The sequence below is a fragment of the Papaver somniferum genome, chromosome 2 (assembly GCF_003573695.1).
Source record: "Papaver somniferum cultivar HN1 chromosome 2, ASM357369v1, whole genome shotgun sequence".
Taxonomy (NCBI): Eukaryota; Viridiplantae; Streptophyta; class Magnoliopsida; order Ranunculales; family Papaveraceae; genus Papaver; species Papaver somniferum.
Genome location: NC_039359.1, coordinates 3,085,820 through 3,099,412, shown reverse-complemented (window position 1 = coordinate 3,099,412; position 13,593 = coordinate 3,085,820). Strand labels below are relative to the sequence as shown.

Here is a 13,593-nt window from a genome sequence, read left to right as displayed (position 1 = left end):
AGCTACTAATGCAGTAGTCTTCTTATCTGCTGGTTCCTTGATTGAAGAAGAAGATTGTAAAGGCCACAAAACCTTGGTAAAACCTTCATGAATAAAGGAATAAGTATTCTTATAGCAATTAGGAACATCACGAATATCATACTTCCATGGTCTTCCCAATAATAAACTTGTTGCAGTCATGTTGATGACATCACACAAAGCATAATCACAATAACCAGGGAAAGAAAATTTCACCAAACATTGATGAATGATTTTCTAAGTGGATGAACTGTTTATCCAACCAACTGAATATGGTTTTGGATGAAGAGTAACATATAACCCAAGTTTCTCAACTAATTTAGCAGAAACATAGTTCTCTGTACTGCCACTGTCAATGATCATGTTGTAGAGCTTTTTTTCAATAAGACAATGAGATCTGAAAATACTATGTCTTTGAGTAGGACATGGTTCAATAATTAAAACTGGTCGAATTACGCCAAGAAAATTTGCATCAAAAGTCTCATGTTCCTGAAGGTAAAGTAACTCATCATCTCCAAGAGCTTCTTCTTCCAGTTGTTCTTCCCGAGTTTCATTAATGTAAGCATGAAACTTGCGACACTCACTAGAAGTGTGGCCAGTTTGGTTGCACTTATTACATATATCCCCCCGAAACTTTGAATAAGGATTAGTTGTTTTAGGTAAAGGAGGAAATTGTTGTTGAAATTGATTACCTCTGGTATTACGAGAAACATCTCGTTGTATAGCATCCTGAGATGGCTTAGCATACGGTATATTCATCATTGGAGCAATTTCTGAAGAAACAGATGTTTGTTGTTGCTGATATGGTTGGCTTATGCTTCTATCATGTGGATCAACAAAGACAGTTGACCCTTTCGAATATGGATCAACAACGACAGTTGAACCTTTTGAATATGGATCAACAACTACTGTTGATCCTCTTTCACCCTGGTAACCATAAGAAGAGTTATATGGTATGACTAGGGCTGCACAAAACCGACTCAACCCACCAACCCAACCCACACCCGCCTGAAATTACCCACACCCTACCCAACCCACCTAGGAGCTAGCGGGTCGATTATGGGTCACAACATCAAAACCCATCATATGGTGGGTTGACTGTGGGTGACAGCTTCCCTCACCCGACCCAACCCACTCACCCGCCTAAATATTTCTAAGTTAATTCTAACCCTTAGATTACCTATCCTAGATGAACCACAGCCGTTGAAGTAATGATATATAATACCCTAACCCTAATCATCGCTAAGTTCTCTTCAGTTCCCTTTAGGATTCAGCTGCATCCTCTTCTCTCCCTCTCAGACTCAGTTTCTTTTGTACTTTCTCTTTGCTTTGTAAACCAAATCACAACATCACCAGCAGAAATCAATCAAATCTGTAAGAGCCTTAGTTATTTGTATACATGTAAGTTTAACAGTAAAACTGTAACTGTAATGTAATGTTCACTGTATTTAATGGTGGGTAACCCACCACCCACCCGATCCAACCCACCGTAATGTGCGTCGGGTTAAAACCGACCCATTGTAATGTTGGGTTGGTTGCGGGTGACAACTTCTATTACCCACCATCAGTGGGTTGGGTGGTGGGTGATGCCAAAGCCGACCCAACCCAACCCATGTGCAGCCCTAGGTCTGACAGATTTAAAATAATGTTGATAACGAGCCTGACATGGAGTTGTTTGTCTAGAAGTATTGAGGGCACGCCTTTCAATCTTAATAGCTTATTGGATTGCTTCAACCATTGTAAACACAGATGGTGTCATACCCTGTTGAATTAAGTTGTTCAAACCATCAACAAAACGTGCAACTAATTGCTCCTCAGTTTCATTCAATTGGTTACGAGAAACTAAAGCATATAACTCAGCAACGTATTCTTCAACTAGTCTGGCTCCTTATCGACAGTTCTGAAGCTTAATAAAAAGTTGTTGCATGTAATCTTTAGGAAGAAACTTAGCTTTTAACAATTCTTTCATTCTATTCCATGTACGTATGGGAGGTTTATGAGCATTGCGTCGATCTTCACCGAGTTTTTCCCACCAAGCTGCAGGTCCACCTTTTAACTTATAAGATACCAGCTTAACTTGAGAAAATTCAGGAACTTACATGAAGTTGAAAAAGGAATCTACTTCATAAAACCAATCCATTAATTCTTCAATACGTAAACCACCATGAAAATTAGGGATATCAGCCTTCAACTTATATTCTGGTAAAGTTCCATGAGGATTCAAACCATATTTCAATCGTTTTTCATCAATCCATTCTTGCTCTTGGATTTCTTCGGCCTTGTTATCTTCATCATAATGGAGGAGAACTGTAACCAGCTTTTTGTTGACATAACCTTCTAAAGGTTCCCTGTGGTTAAGTTTATGGGAGATATTCTCAGGAATATTATCATTATGAGTAAAAGAAGGTTTAAACTTTTGGAGTTGCATCATCTTCTTTTTCTCCAGTTTTGTTTTCTCCTTCTTCCTCATCATCAGTTAACTTAGGCATCACCAAGTCACCAAGACCAGTATGTTTCCATAATTTGTCTAGACATTCTCCATGCAAATCAAGTCTTGTTTTAAGTGAACTTGTAGATGAATTGATATTAGTTTCAATCTTGGTTTCTAGAGAATTAACTGAAGTTTTAAGTTCATCAAATTTGGTTGCAAACCTATTGTCCAATTTGGCTTCAAGTGCTGACAATGGCATCAATATCAGTTTGCGTTAACTTGTCTCCCACTTTAACGAAAGGTAGGTTTGTTGCTGAAAAATTTAGGGTTTTGAATTGTTGCGGAAGCTGTGTAAAGGATCTGTTTCTAGATAAAAATCTAAAAACTCTGTATCTGATACCAACTAGTGTAGCACAGAACAAGATTGAAAGGGATATTTAAGTTTTGTCAGAAACTTAATAGAAAACTGATTCAAGGATCAAGATTCTAAGGTTAAAAGATTGATAATCAAATTGATAATAATATTGATAATAAGATGTTCTCTAAACAAGAAGGCATAGTCTTTAAATAGGTTCACAAGAACCGACTAAACAGAAAAGAAAAAAGGAAATTGACGTAAACTAGGAAAGACAAAGACTTGCAAAGTAAGTAAGCTAAACAGAAACGTTGGATCAACAGTTATAGTTGACACGCGCACAAAGGATCAACAGTCATAGTTGATACGGCTGTAAAAGGATCAACAATCATTGTTGATACAAAACAATGGATCAACATAAAGAGTTGATACATAGAAAGATGTACTACATCACCCATTAATGAAAATCTAATATAATAAATATAGTAAATGATTTATATACAATAAATACCTAACTAATTAGTATTTCACACTAATTGATGATAATAAATGATTTATTAATTGCTCATAATAATATTTGTTCACTAATTGCTCATAATAAATAATCTATTAATTTTTTTTCATTATAAAATTTCTCTTAATTAAACATGATAAATAATGTTTTCCCGTCAACAGTGTGTAAAATCCCTTTTTTTTTATAAATAAAAATTTCTCTTAATTAAGTTAATAAATTTGTATTTCTATTAATAGATAATTTTGATAAAAACAGAAACAATATCAATATAAGTTGCGGTAGTAGGTTGTGGAAGATGTGGCGGAGGTCGAATGAATCACTAATTTAATAATATCAGGAGATATTATTTACGGCATGGGTTAAGCCCTATACACACATAAATAACCACTAATCTAAGGAACAAGTACAAGAGACCTGGATCTTCCGGTAACTCATATAATGAAACAATTTATGTTTTGTTTATGCAATCCCATTAAGCAAAATCAATACTAATACTTTGTTACTTCACTTTCTTATTATTATCATCAAGAATATAAGGCACAATTTGAATAATTTTTCCTATGTGAGTGGTGGTTCAGATTTGTCCTCACAAGAGATAAATCTAGGGATGTAATCGTTTGTCATAAGTGATGGTTGTGAGGGATTTAAAATGCATCTAACGGACAAAATTTATCATGTCATTAAGTTTCCATAATTCTTCATAGTAAATACTCTATTAATTTTCCATGACAATATTTTATTAAATGTCAAATTAAAAATGATAATATATAAGTTATTCTACTAATGATGAGATTTGTCCTCACAAGAGATAAATCTGGGGATATAATCGTTTGTCATAAGTGATGGTTGTGATTGAGATTTAAAATGCATCTAACGGACAAAATTTATTATGTCATTAAGGTTCCATATACTCTATTAATTTTCCATGACAATATTTTATTAAATGTCAAATTAAAAATGATAGTACTATAAATCATTTTCTACTAATGATGATAATAAATATGTTTTTTATACTCATGATTAGTTTGGTATTGTTGCGAGCTTTACAAAAGTGTTTTTCCGATGTACGTTACTGGATCGACCTATGGAAAAAACCAATTGAATGGTTGCCGATGTACGTTACTGTGCCGAGCTCTGTAGAAAAAGAAATTGAATGGTCGGAAATTATAAGCTAAAGCTAAAATTTATTCTAATGGGAAAACATCAGGTTTAGTTAGTGATAAAATGACGAAAGCAGACATATATGTAATACTAAATTTTATAATTAGTATTATTACTAAAAAGTATTATTTTTCTTAACCACTTTTTAAAAATCAATAATTGCTTAATATTTATTGTTGATAAATTAAAGTATATTTCAGTGATAAAGTATAACATAAAATGTAGTTTGAAATTAAAAATATAAAATATAACGAATAAAAATTGGTGATATATAGATTCAAGAATAATTGTTGTCAGTTATAAAAAAAAGATGGGATAGAATTGGAAAATAAAATATGAAATTAGGGTGAACTATAGCATTTGCTTTTGAACCTTTTAAAAGCTCCTTCTCCTCCACTTTTAAAATTATAGATTTTGGAAGTGTTTTGCATAAAAAAATACTCTATGAAATCTTTGCTAAACACTAGGATGAAAAAAATATTACTATAAATATGTTTTCAAACTAATTTTTTTGAAAGAAAAAAGCAGTACCAAACTTAGTTAGATTGGCTAACAATTATATAAGTGGGCCATAATGACAGTGGCAAGTATTGGTGCCCAGTGAATAATTTTGCATCGTCTCACGTATTTCTTTATAAATGGTTTCACGTTATTTTTATTCAATGATGATGGATTACAGAGTTGATTGTTCGTAGAGCGTATTGTTATTAGGTTAAGTACTTAACAATTTTACTTACTAACTAATCATGATTTTAATATTTTTATGCAACAAATAACCTCACATTTGGAAGCGAAATATAGTAGAATGTAATGGCTGACCCGCTACCGATAATGTCCTCACTTAGCCACTGCGGTCATCTGACAACATGGGTTTTTCAATGGCAAGTGTTGCGGTCATCCAACAATAGTTTCTTAGGAGGTCACCCATCCCAGGATTACTCAATACCGAACATGCTTAACTATAGAGATTTTTTGCCAAATATGAAACCAATTATGCTGAAAAGGTCTCGCTGTTAGGAAATGACAAACCATTACGTATATCCCATTTGACGAATCCTACCTGCCGAGTCGGAGTACTATAGTACCACCAACTTAATTTGGAGCCGTCCTCGGCTCCGGAATATGTTCAATCCCTGTCTCTGGCATTTTTTTCACTCATGAGACCCTTTCCCGACATAATTCGTCAAGAATACTCTTTAATCCTCGACAGGTAACCCGTGGTCGACTATAATACCATTTGTAAGGACCTGATCCTCCGCGAATATTGTCCCCACTTAGTCACTATGGTTATCCGACAATGTGGGATTTTCAACTGACACTGATGCAGTCATCCATCAGCAGTTTTCTGGGAGGTAGCCATACCTAGATTACTCTCACCCGAGAACGCAAAATACTATTCTTTTTACCAAATCTGGATCCAACTATGTTGAAAAGTCCACAGTGTTACGAAAGGACAAGTCATACCTATATTCCATCAGGTGAACTCTTCCCGACGAATTGAATCATGTACATAATATATCTGGAAATTTGAAAAATTAGAACTACATCGTATATGATTAAAATGGTTGTCATCTGAAATGACTTAACATTTTAAAATATAATAGCTTAAGTGAATGAATTATCTTTTTATTATGTCAATGAAATAGTAAGAACATAAATTACGTTATGTATTGTTGATTCAATTCCGGGTTTTACTCTTTTCAGACTATTCTTAAAGGGAAGAAACACAACAAGGATTCGAACACTGTTAATATCTACGCAATTATTCTTGAGAAGAATGAGTTCAGATGCTGCAATTTTGCACTAGTGGAAAGTGAGGTTTTTATAACCCACACCCGCGACTCTCAATGACAGTCAATTGACCGTGGACCAATCAAGACGATCTAAAATCTAATAAAAATTCGGAGCATAGCTGGGAGCGCCAAAACTGGTCGTTGAATTAAAAGATTTATTGTAGTCAAGGCTTTAGGCTTATTTTAAACTCTTTATATGTTCTAGTTTTGTTTTGTTCCCTGTTTTCTTAAGTCCTTAACTTTAGTTGTTTTTTTCCTCGGAGCATATATACAGTATCAGTTGTTTCCTTTAATTGGTTTCTTTCTCTATGGGAAACTAATTTCTTTTGTATTTGCAGCATCTACCATGAATTTTCAGTTGAGATTACCAGTTGTGGTTCTTCATATGCAGTGTGTATCCAATTTCGGAAGCAGTTGTGCATCTCCAGCAGTTTTGCTACGTATCACCAAAGTCTGATTTGCTAGGATCTGAGGTTGCTCTTGTCGCAAGAAGAATATCATCTTCCCATCTCTGTTTTGATTATTTTCTCATCGTTTCAGTCTGAACCAGCCATGCGTCGGTTCGTATCTATTTTCTCTCCGTTACTTCCCAAAAATGAAAGCAGTAATCTTTGCAACTGTTACAAGAATAATCACTTTGAATTTAAAACTCCTAATTATTGCCTGAATCCGTGCGTTACCCAAAAATCACTCCTTAAGTCTATGATGTATCCTAAATACTACCACATACTTAGGAAAGAAAAGATACCTTCAGTCTCTAATTACAGTAATTCACTCTCTGGTGATAAAGGAAAAAAACTTAAACCTTGTTTCCATCCTCTCTCTCTGAGAAATCCAACAAGCATTCCAAATTCAAAGGTGACCCCAGTCGACATCTCAATTATGGCTTCCAGTTCCAATGACCTCTATGCAAACATCATCTCCAGAATGTTAACAATAATACTCAAGGTGTTATGCCAAGAGCTATCACATCATCTCAAACTGTAAATTCAACTGCTGAAGATTGGTCAACTAGTTTGCTAGGAAAACTACTTACTAATGAAGATATCAGTTTTAAAGACATCAAAGATGAAGTTAACCGGATGTGGAAGAAATCTAGACCCCTCCGGATTAATACTACATGTTTGTGTTCAAACTGACATCTGATGAATTCTGCAATGACATAATCGAAAAAGGTCCGTGGACGGTGAAAGGTTACTTGTTATCTCTGCAGAGGTACAACAACATGATTGAACTTAATGAACACAAGTTCACCTCTCAAGTTTGGTGTATTCAGCTGCGCAATCTGCTCCTAGAACATCTAAATGTTCAAGTCATTGAAGATATATGCAAGGATATTGGTATAAAGAAGAAAGTTGAACCGGAAAACTGTCATCCAAGTGGTACAAAATTGATCAAAATATGGGTAGAAGTTGACTTGAAAAAAACACTGAAAAGAGGGGGTTGGCTTTATAATGCTAGAACTAATCAGATGCACTGGGCTAGATATCATTTTGATAAGCAGCCACACAAGATTTGCAAGGAATTTTTTGTTATAGACCATGATGATGTTGCTTGTGCAAGTATTGCTCAAAATCTCAAGGTGGTAGCCTACAACCCTGAAGAATTCTGGAACTGGTGCCAAAATAGTCCTGAGGGTCAGGCACTCATGGCTGCCCTCGAGGAAGAAGACATGCGCCTTAATAACGATAAAAACGATATCAACTCTACTGCGAATAATCCTGCCATTCCAAATCTAGAAGATACCAGTACCAGTAGGGCTGTTCATGGTCGGTTTTGGTTCGGTTTCTAGCCAAACCAAAACCGAAACCAATACTATTGGTTTCTAAAAATCTAAACCAAACCAATCCATTAATTTAATCATTGGTTCGGTTTCCAAATGGTTCCAGTTGGTTTCGGTTTGTCCCAGTGGTTTTTGGTTAACCAATAATTATGTCAAACCAAAAAAAAATACACAAATTTACAGATAAAAAAATCGTAGTTGCCGATAGTATTGGTTTACACGAATATACAGACAAAGAAAATAAAAAATAAAAAATATCAAGAATAGTTAAAGCTTACTCTAATTCTAGAGATCTAAAGAAGATATATAATATATCTTAATTTAGTTATTGACAAATAAAAAAGAAGGAAGACGGGAAGAAAAAAGTCGAGTAGCAGCAGCTGTAGTTGGGGGTCGAGAAAGGAGGCGGCTGAGAGAAGGAGAAAGAGGGAGAGTATCATAATGAAATATTAGATTTAGGGTTTCTATTTATCATCTAAATCAATGGGTAGAATCTAATACTTGTAAATCGACGGTAGAAACTAAGTTTAAAAATTAATCGGTTTTCTAATGGTTTTTGGTTCGGTTTTAGAGGTCAAACCAAGCCAAAACCAACACTATCGGTTTTCCACTTTCTACACCGTAACCAATTAGTAAATGGTTCGGTTTGGTTTCTTCCTAATTGGTCTGGTTTAGTCCGGTTCCAGCGGAAAACCGAAACCATGTTCAGCCCTAAGTACCAGAAAGAGGATGAGGGAGTCAGAACCCCTTGCTGTTGAATCTCGTCAACCTAATGTCACCATACCAATCCAATATTTCAGATTTCCGATATCTCCCCAATCAATCAATCAATCCGAGATTAATGATATTACTCACGGCGGTCCTCTTGCAGTTCAGGCTCCCGTTGAGGGTGATACGAAGATGAGTGAAAGAGATCAGGATACACATGCACATGGAAATCTTAACAGAGAATCTCAGGGTAGTGCTGCAAATACGGTACTTTTCTTATCCTTTAATTCCTTTCTTAATATTAGGGCTAAAATTAGGCTTTTTGATTTTTCCCAATTTTGGTGTGTAAACCCTAGATTAGTTCACAGTTGCCTCTTTTACTTTGAATTTAAATTAATTTTTATTTGCCAGCTTTCTCGTTATCCCTCTCTTTCAATCTATTTTGTGCCATCTTGTTTCCCTTTACTGCTTAATCTACTTGCATCAGCCATATAATCCCCTGTTTGTTGTCAGTGCTTGTTTTTTCCCCAATCACACAGATTCACATTTGCATTTGATTTTCCATTCAATAAGTGTGAGTCTCAGTTATAGGTACTATAATTTCTGTTTGATATATTATTTTAGTTCTGTGTGGAAAAACAACCTGGTTGCAGCTTATTCTCGTTGCTGTACAATGAGAATTTTTTCGTGGAACTGCCAGGGGTTCGGCAACCCATCCACTAGAACTTCTTTATGGAATTTGATCAGGTCTCAAAACCCTGAAATGATCTTCCTCTGTGAAACTAAGAATAATCCTGACAAAATGCATTTTTACTTAAAAAGGTTTAATTTTCCAAATTGTTGGGTTTTTCCTTCTAGAGGTCTTGCTGGGGGAATTGCTCTTATATGGAAATCTGGCTTCCAATATGAGATTGTCCATTATACTGATAAAATGATCAATGTGATTATCAAACACGACCCCGACAAGCCTGAGTTCCTAGTTACTTTCCTCTATGGTTCAACATACCATGATGAGCGAGTTCAACAATGGAACTATATAGGTGAAATTGGTTCACGAGCCAACCTTCCATGGGTGATCATAGGAGATCTCAACATTACTATGCATCCCCATGAAAGGTCAACTTTCACTACCCCAACTACTGTAGAGTTCCCTCTTATTCAACAAGTTATTGATACCGCTGATTTATCCGATCTTGGATATATTGGTACTCAGTATACTTGGAATAATAGACAAAGTGGAGAAGATCTGATATGTGCCAGACTAGATAGGGCTTTGGGGAATGGTTACTGGCTTAATCATTATGGCCTTGCTAGAGTTGTCCATATTGACACTATTGGCAGTGATCATATTCCTATTATCTTAGAGACTTCATCCATGTATACTCGAGGTAGTAAGCCATATAGATATTTTAGATGTTGGAGTAAGGACCCCTCTGTTAGAGTTGTCATTGAGAATGCATATTCTAAATATGTCAGAGGATCTCCTCCTTTCCAACTCACCAATAGATTGAGATTTATAAAACATGATCTCAAAAATTGGAATATCCATCATTTTGGCAATATTGATCAAAAAGTCAAAACTCTGAACATTGATTTGCACAATCTGAATAGTCTTCCTTATACTACTCAGAATATGGAGCGCATCAAACAAGTAGAGACTGACTTGGAACATTGGCAAAAAATCCAAGAAGATTTTTATGCCCAAAAATCTAGACAAGAGTTCTATAAATCTTATGACAGAAATACTGTTTTTTATCATAACTCTGTCAATAGAAGAAAGCATTATAATCACATTAATGCTCTTCAGATGGACAATGGACAATGGATCAATGATAGAGATAATCTGGAGAATCTATTAGTCTCTCATTTCAGTTCTGTTGGCGCTACTACTAATCCCTATAAGAACAATGAGGTCCTTAACTGTATAGACTCTTGTATTATTGTGGATGAGAACGGCAATTTACTTAGACCTATTACTCAACAGGAAATTAGGGATACTATAAACCAAATGACTCCTTGGAGTGCTCCAGGGCCCGATGGTTTCCCTCCCGGTTTTTATAAAGAGAATATTGATCTTCTTATTTCTGATGTTTGGAAGACTGTCAAAAAATTTTTTGATTCCAAACATCTATTAAAAGAAATGAATCATACTTTTCTCTCTTTAATCCCCAAGACTAATAGTCCTTCTACTCCTTCTGACTTTAGACCTATTTCCTTGTGTAATTCTATTTATAAAATAATCTCTAAGATTATTGTTAATAGATTGAAACCCCTCTTGAGCAAAATAATTAGCCCTTTCCAGGCAGCTTATGTCCCTCAAAGGAACATACAAAATTATGTTATTATTGCTCATGAGTTGGTACATACCATGAAAAGGAAAAAGGATAAATGGGGAGTCATGGGTATTAAACTTGACATGTCTAAGGCATTTGATAGGATTGAGTGGTCTTTCCTTTTAGATGTTCTCAAATCTTTTGGGTTTTCTCAGCACTGGTGTGACTTAATTTTTCCATGCATTAGTACCACAAGTATCTCTATCTTGCTTAATGGCTCTCCGTGTAAAGCTTACAAACCTACTAGGGGTCTGAGACAGGGTGACCCCCTGTCCCCCTACCTTTTTATTTTATGCATGGAAGCATTCTCAAGATATTTAATCCATGCTGAAAATTCTCATATTATTCATGGTCTTAAAGTCACTAAAGAAGCTCCTAGCATCAGTCATCTGCTCTTTGCAGATGACTGCCTTATTTTTGCTAAAGCTTCTCACAGATAAGCCGACATTTCATGAACATGATTAAGAATTTTAGTCTTTGTTCGGGTCAAGTCATTAATTTTCAAAAATCAGGTTGCTTCTTTAGTAAAAATGTTCACACTGAGCATGCCATTTCCCTTATTAGATCTTTAAATGTCAAGAAGATTGCTATAAATGAAAGATATTTAGGCATTCCCCTCTTCATCTCTAGATCTAAAACTGATTCATTTAACCATTTGAATGATCAGTTTGATAAAAGGGTGGCTAAGTGGAAAGGTAAACATATAAATCAAGCTGGTAGATCTGTCTTGGTTCAACATGTGTTAAAAGCTTCCCCCATTTATCACATTAACACTTTTACCAATCCAGACAACATCATTAATCATATGGAGAGATCCCAGAGGGACTTTTGGTGGGGAAAATCGTGTCCTGGTGGTATCTATCTTAAAAAGTGGAGTAAAATCTGCTCTCATAAACTTCAGGGAGGTTTAGGCTTCAAAAAACTTAAACACGTCAACTTATCCCTGTTGAGCAAAACTGCATGGAATCTGGTTCACAATCATATGGAGTTGTGGGTCATTATCCTCAAATGCAAATATTTTAAAAACTGTCATGTTTTTCATCGCAATAAAAAAAGGGATTCTTCTTGGGTTTGGAAGAGCATTTGCTCTGGCTTAGACTTCATGTTCCAAAATTCTTTTTGGGAAGTAAGAAATGAACAACATATTTTAGCTTTTAAGGATAACTGGATCCCGAATTCAGTTCAACCAATAACATTGTATGCTCCTAATCCTAATTATCATGTGTCTGATTTCATTGATCCGGATTCGAAAAGCTGGAAAACTGATTTAGTGAATGCATATTTTACTCCTCATAATGCTCAGTTGATTCTAAATACTAGAATTCCCATTGTAGGAAATGACAGACTCATTTGGCTCTTCACAAAAAATGGTCAATTTACTGTGGAATCTGCATATAAACTTATTTCTGGTCAGTTTGCACATATGCATAACCCTAGTAGTATCAACCCAACTTATAAAGCTCTTTGGAAACTAAGGGTCCTTCCAAAGGTACAGCTATTCATTTGGAAATGTCATGAAAAAATTCTGCCCACTAAGAGTAATGTTTATAAGTTCAGTGTTGGTCGTGATATAACCTGTAGAATGTGTAATACTTCTGCTAATGAGACTGCTGAGCATATCATTCTTCATTGCCCTTTTGCAAAAGCGGTGTGGTCACTCACCCCTTACAGGGATCTTTTGATTCAGGATAGTAACATGAGCATCTCCATTTCTGACTGGGTTTCAAAGTGGTTAGCTACGACTAATCTCAAAGAAAAGGCTGTAGATGTTTTCACTATTGCTTGGACCATCTGGAGAGACAGATGTTTTTTCATATTTCAGAATAAGTCTCTAAATCATTATTCTACTGCTAGGTTGGCTCTCAAAATGATTAATGAAACAGAACAAATTTTAAAATGTGACGTTTCTCAAATTGGTATCCCACCTACTAATCCAGTGGGTGTGGATTATAACGCGGCTGCTATTGATCTCCCTGATGATTGTGTCATTGTATATTGTGATGCTTCTCATGACTCTAATCTAACTTGTCTGGTATTGGTCTGGTCATGAATGACAATGCATGAAATTTCCTCCTGGGATAGCTAGGAATGCGGAAGAAGCAGAAAGCCTTGCTCTCCTGGAAGCTGCAATTTGGACTCAGAGAAAGGAAAGGAAAGGAAAATGCATGTTTCATCAGTGATGCTAAAGTAGTTATAGATTGTTTGAAATCCAATAATAACCAGCTGTGCTGGTATAATATGTCAATCTTGAATGACTGTAAGTCAGTTTTAGAATCTTTTAAGTTTAGTAAATTTGAATTCTTGAATAGAAGTTTTACTTATTTGGCTGATATCGCACCCAAACATGGTAGGAGAAATAGAGTCAATGGTGAATGGTTTGGGTCTATCCCTTACTTTCTCACTGAACATCTGTAATTCCTTGGTTTTTAATTGTAGTATTTTTCTTAGCCAAAAAAAAAAAAAAGAATTATTATTATTATTTTATTCCTCTTTCATT

General features: G+C 35.3%; 1 protein-coding gene across 1 annotated transcript; it reads left to right on the top strand.

Moving 5' to 3' along the window:
• The first annotated feature begins 8,779 nt into the window (after positions 1-8,779).
• Positions 8,780-13,591, top strand: LOC113346677. The gene is made up of 2 exons (XM_026590162.1): positions 8,780-9,030; positions 13,179-13,591. Exons 1-2 carry the CDS (start codon positions 8,785-8,787, stop codon positions 13,509-13,511), a joined length of 579 nt encoding a protein of 192 aa, XP_026445947.1. The 5' UTR covers positions 8,780-8,784; the 3' UTR covers positions 13,512-13,591.
• Positions 13,592-13,593: the final 2 nt, after the last annotated feature.

Coding starts and splice junctions, on each gene's coding strand:
- LOC113346677 (XM_026590162.1), top strand. CDS start 8,785: ATGAGGGAGTCAGAACCCCTTGCTGTTGAATCTCGTCAACCTAATGTC. Junction 9,031..13,178: donor AGGGTAGTGCTGCAAATACG/GTACTTTTCTTA, acceptor CTCCTGGGATAG/CTAGGAATGCGGAAGAAGCA.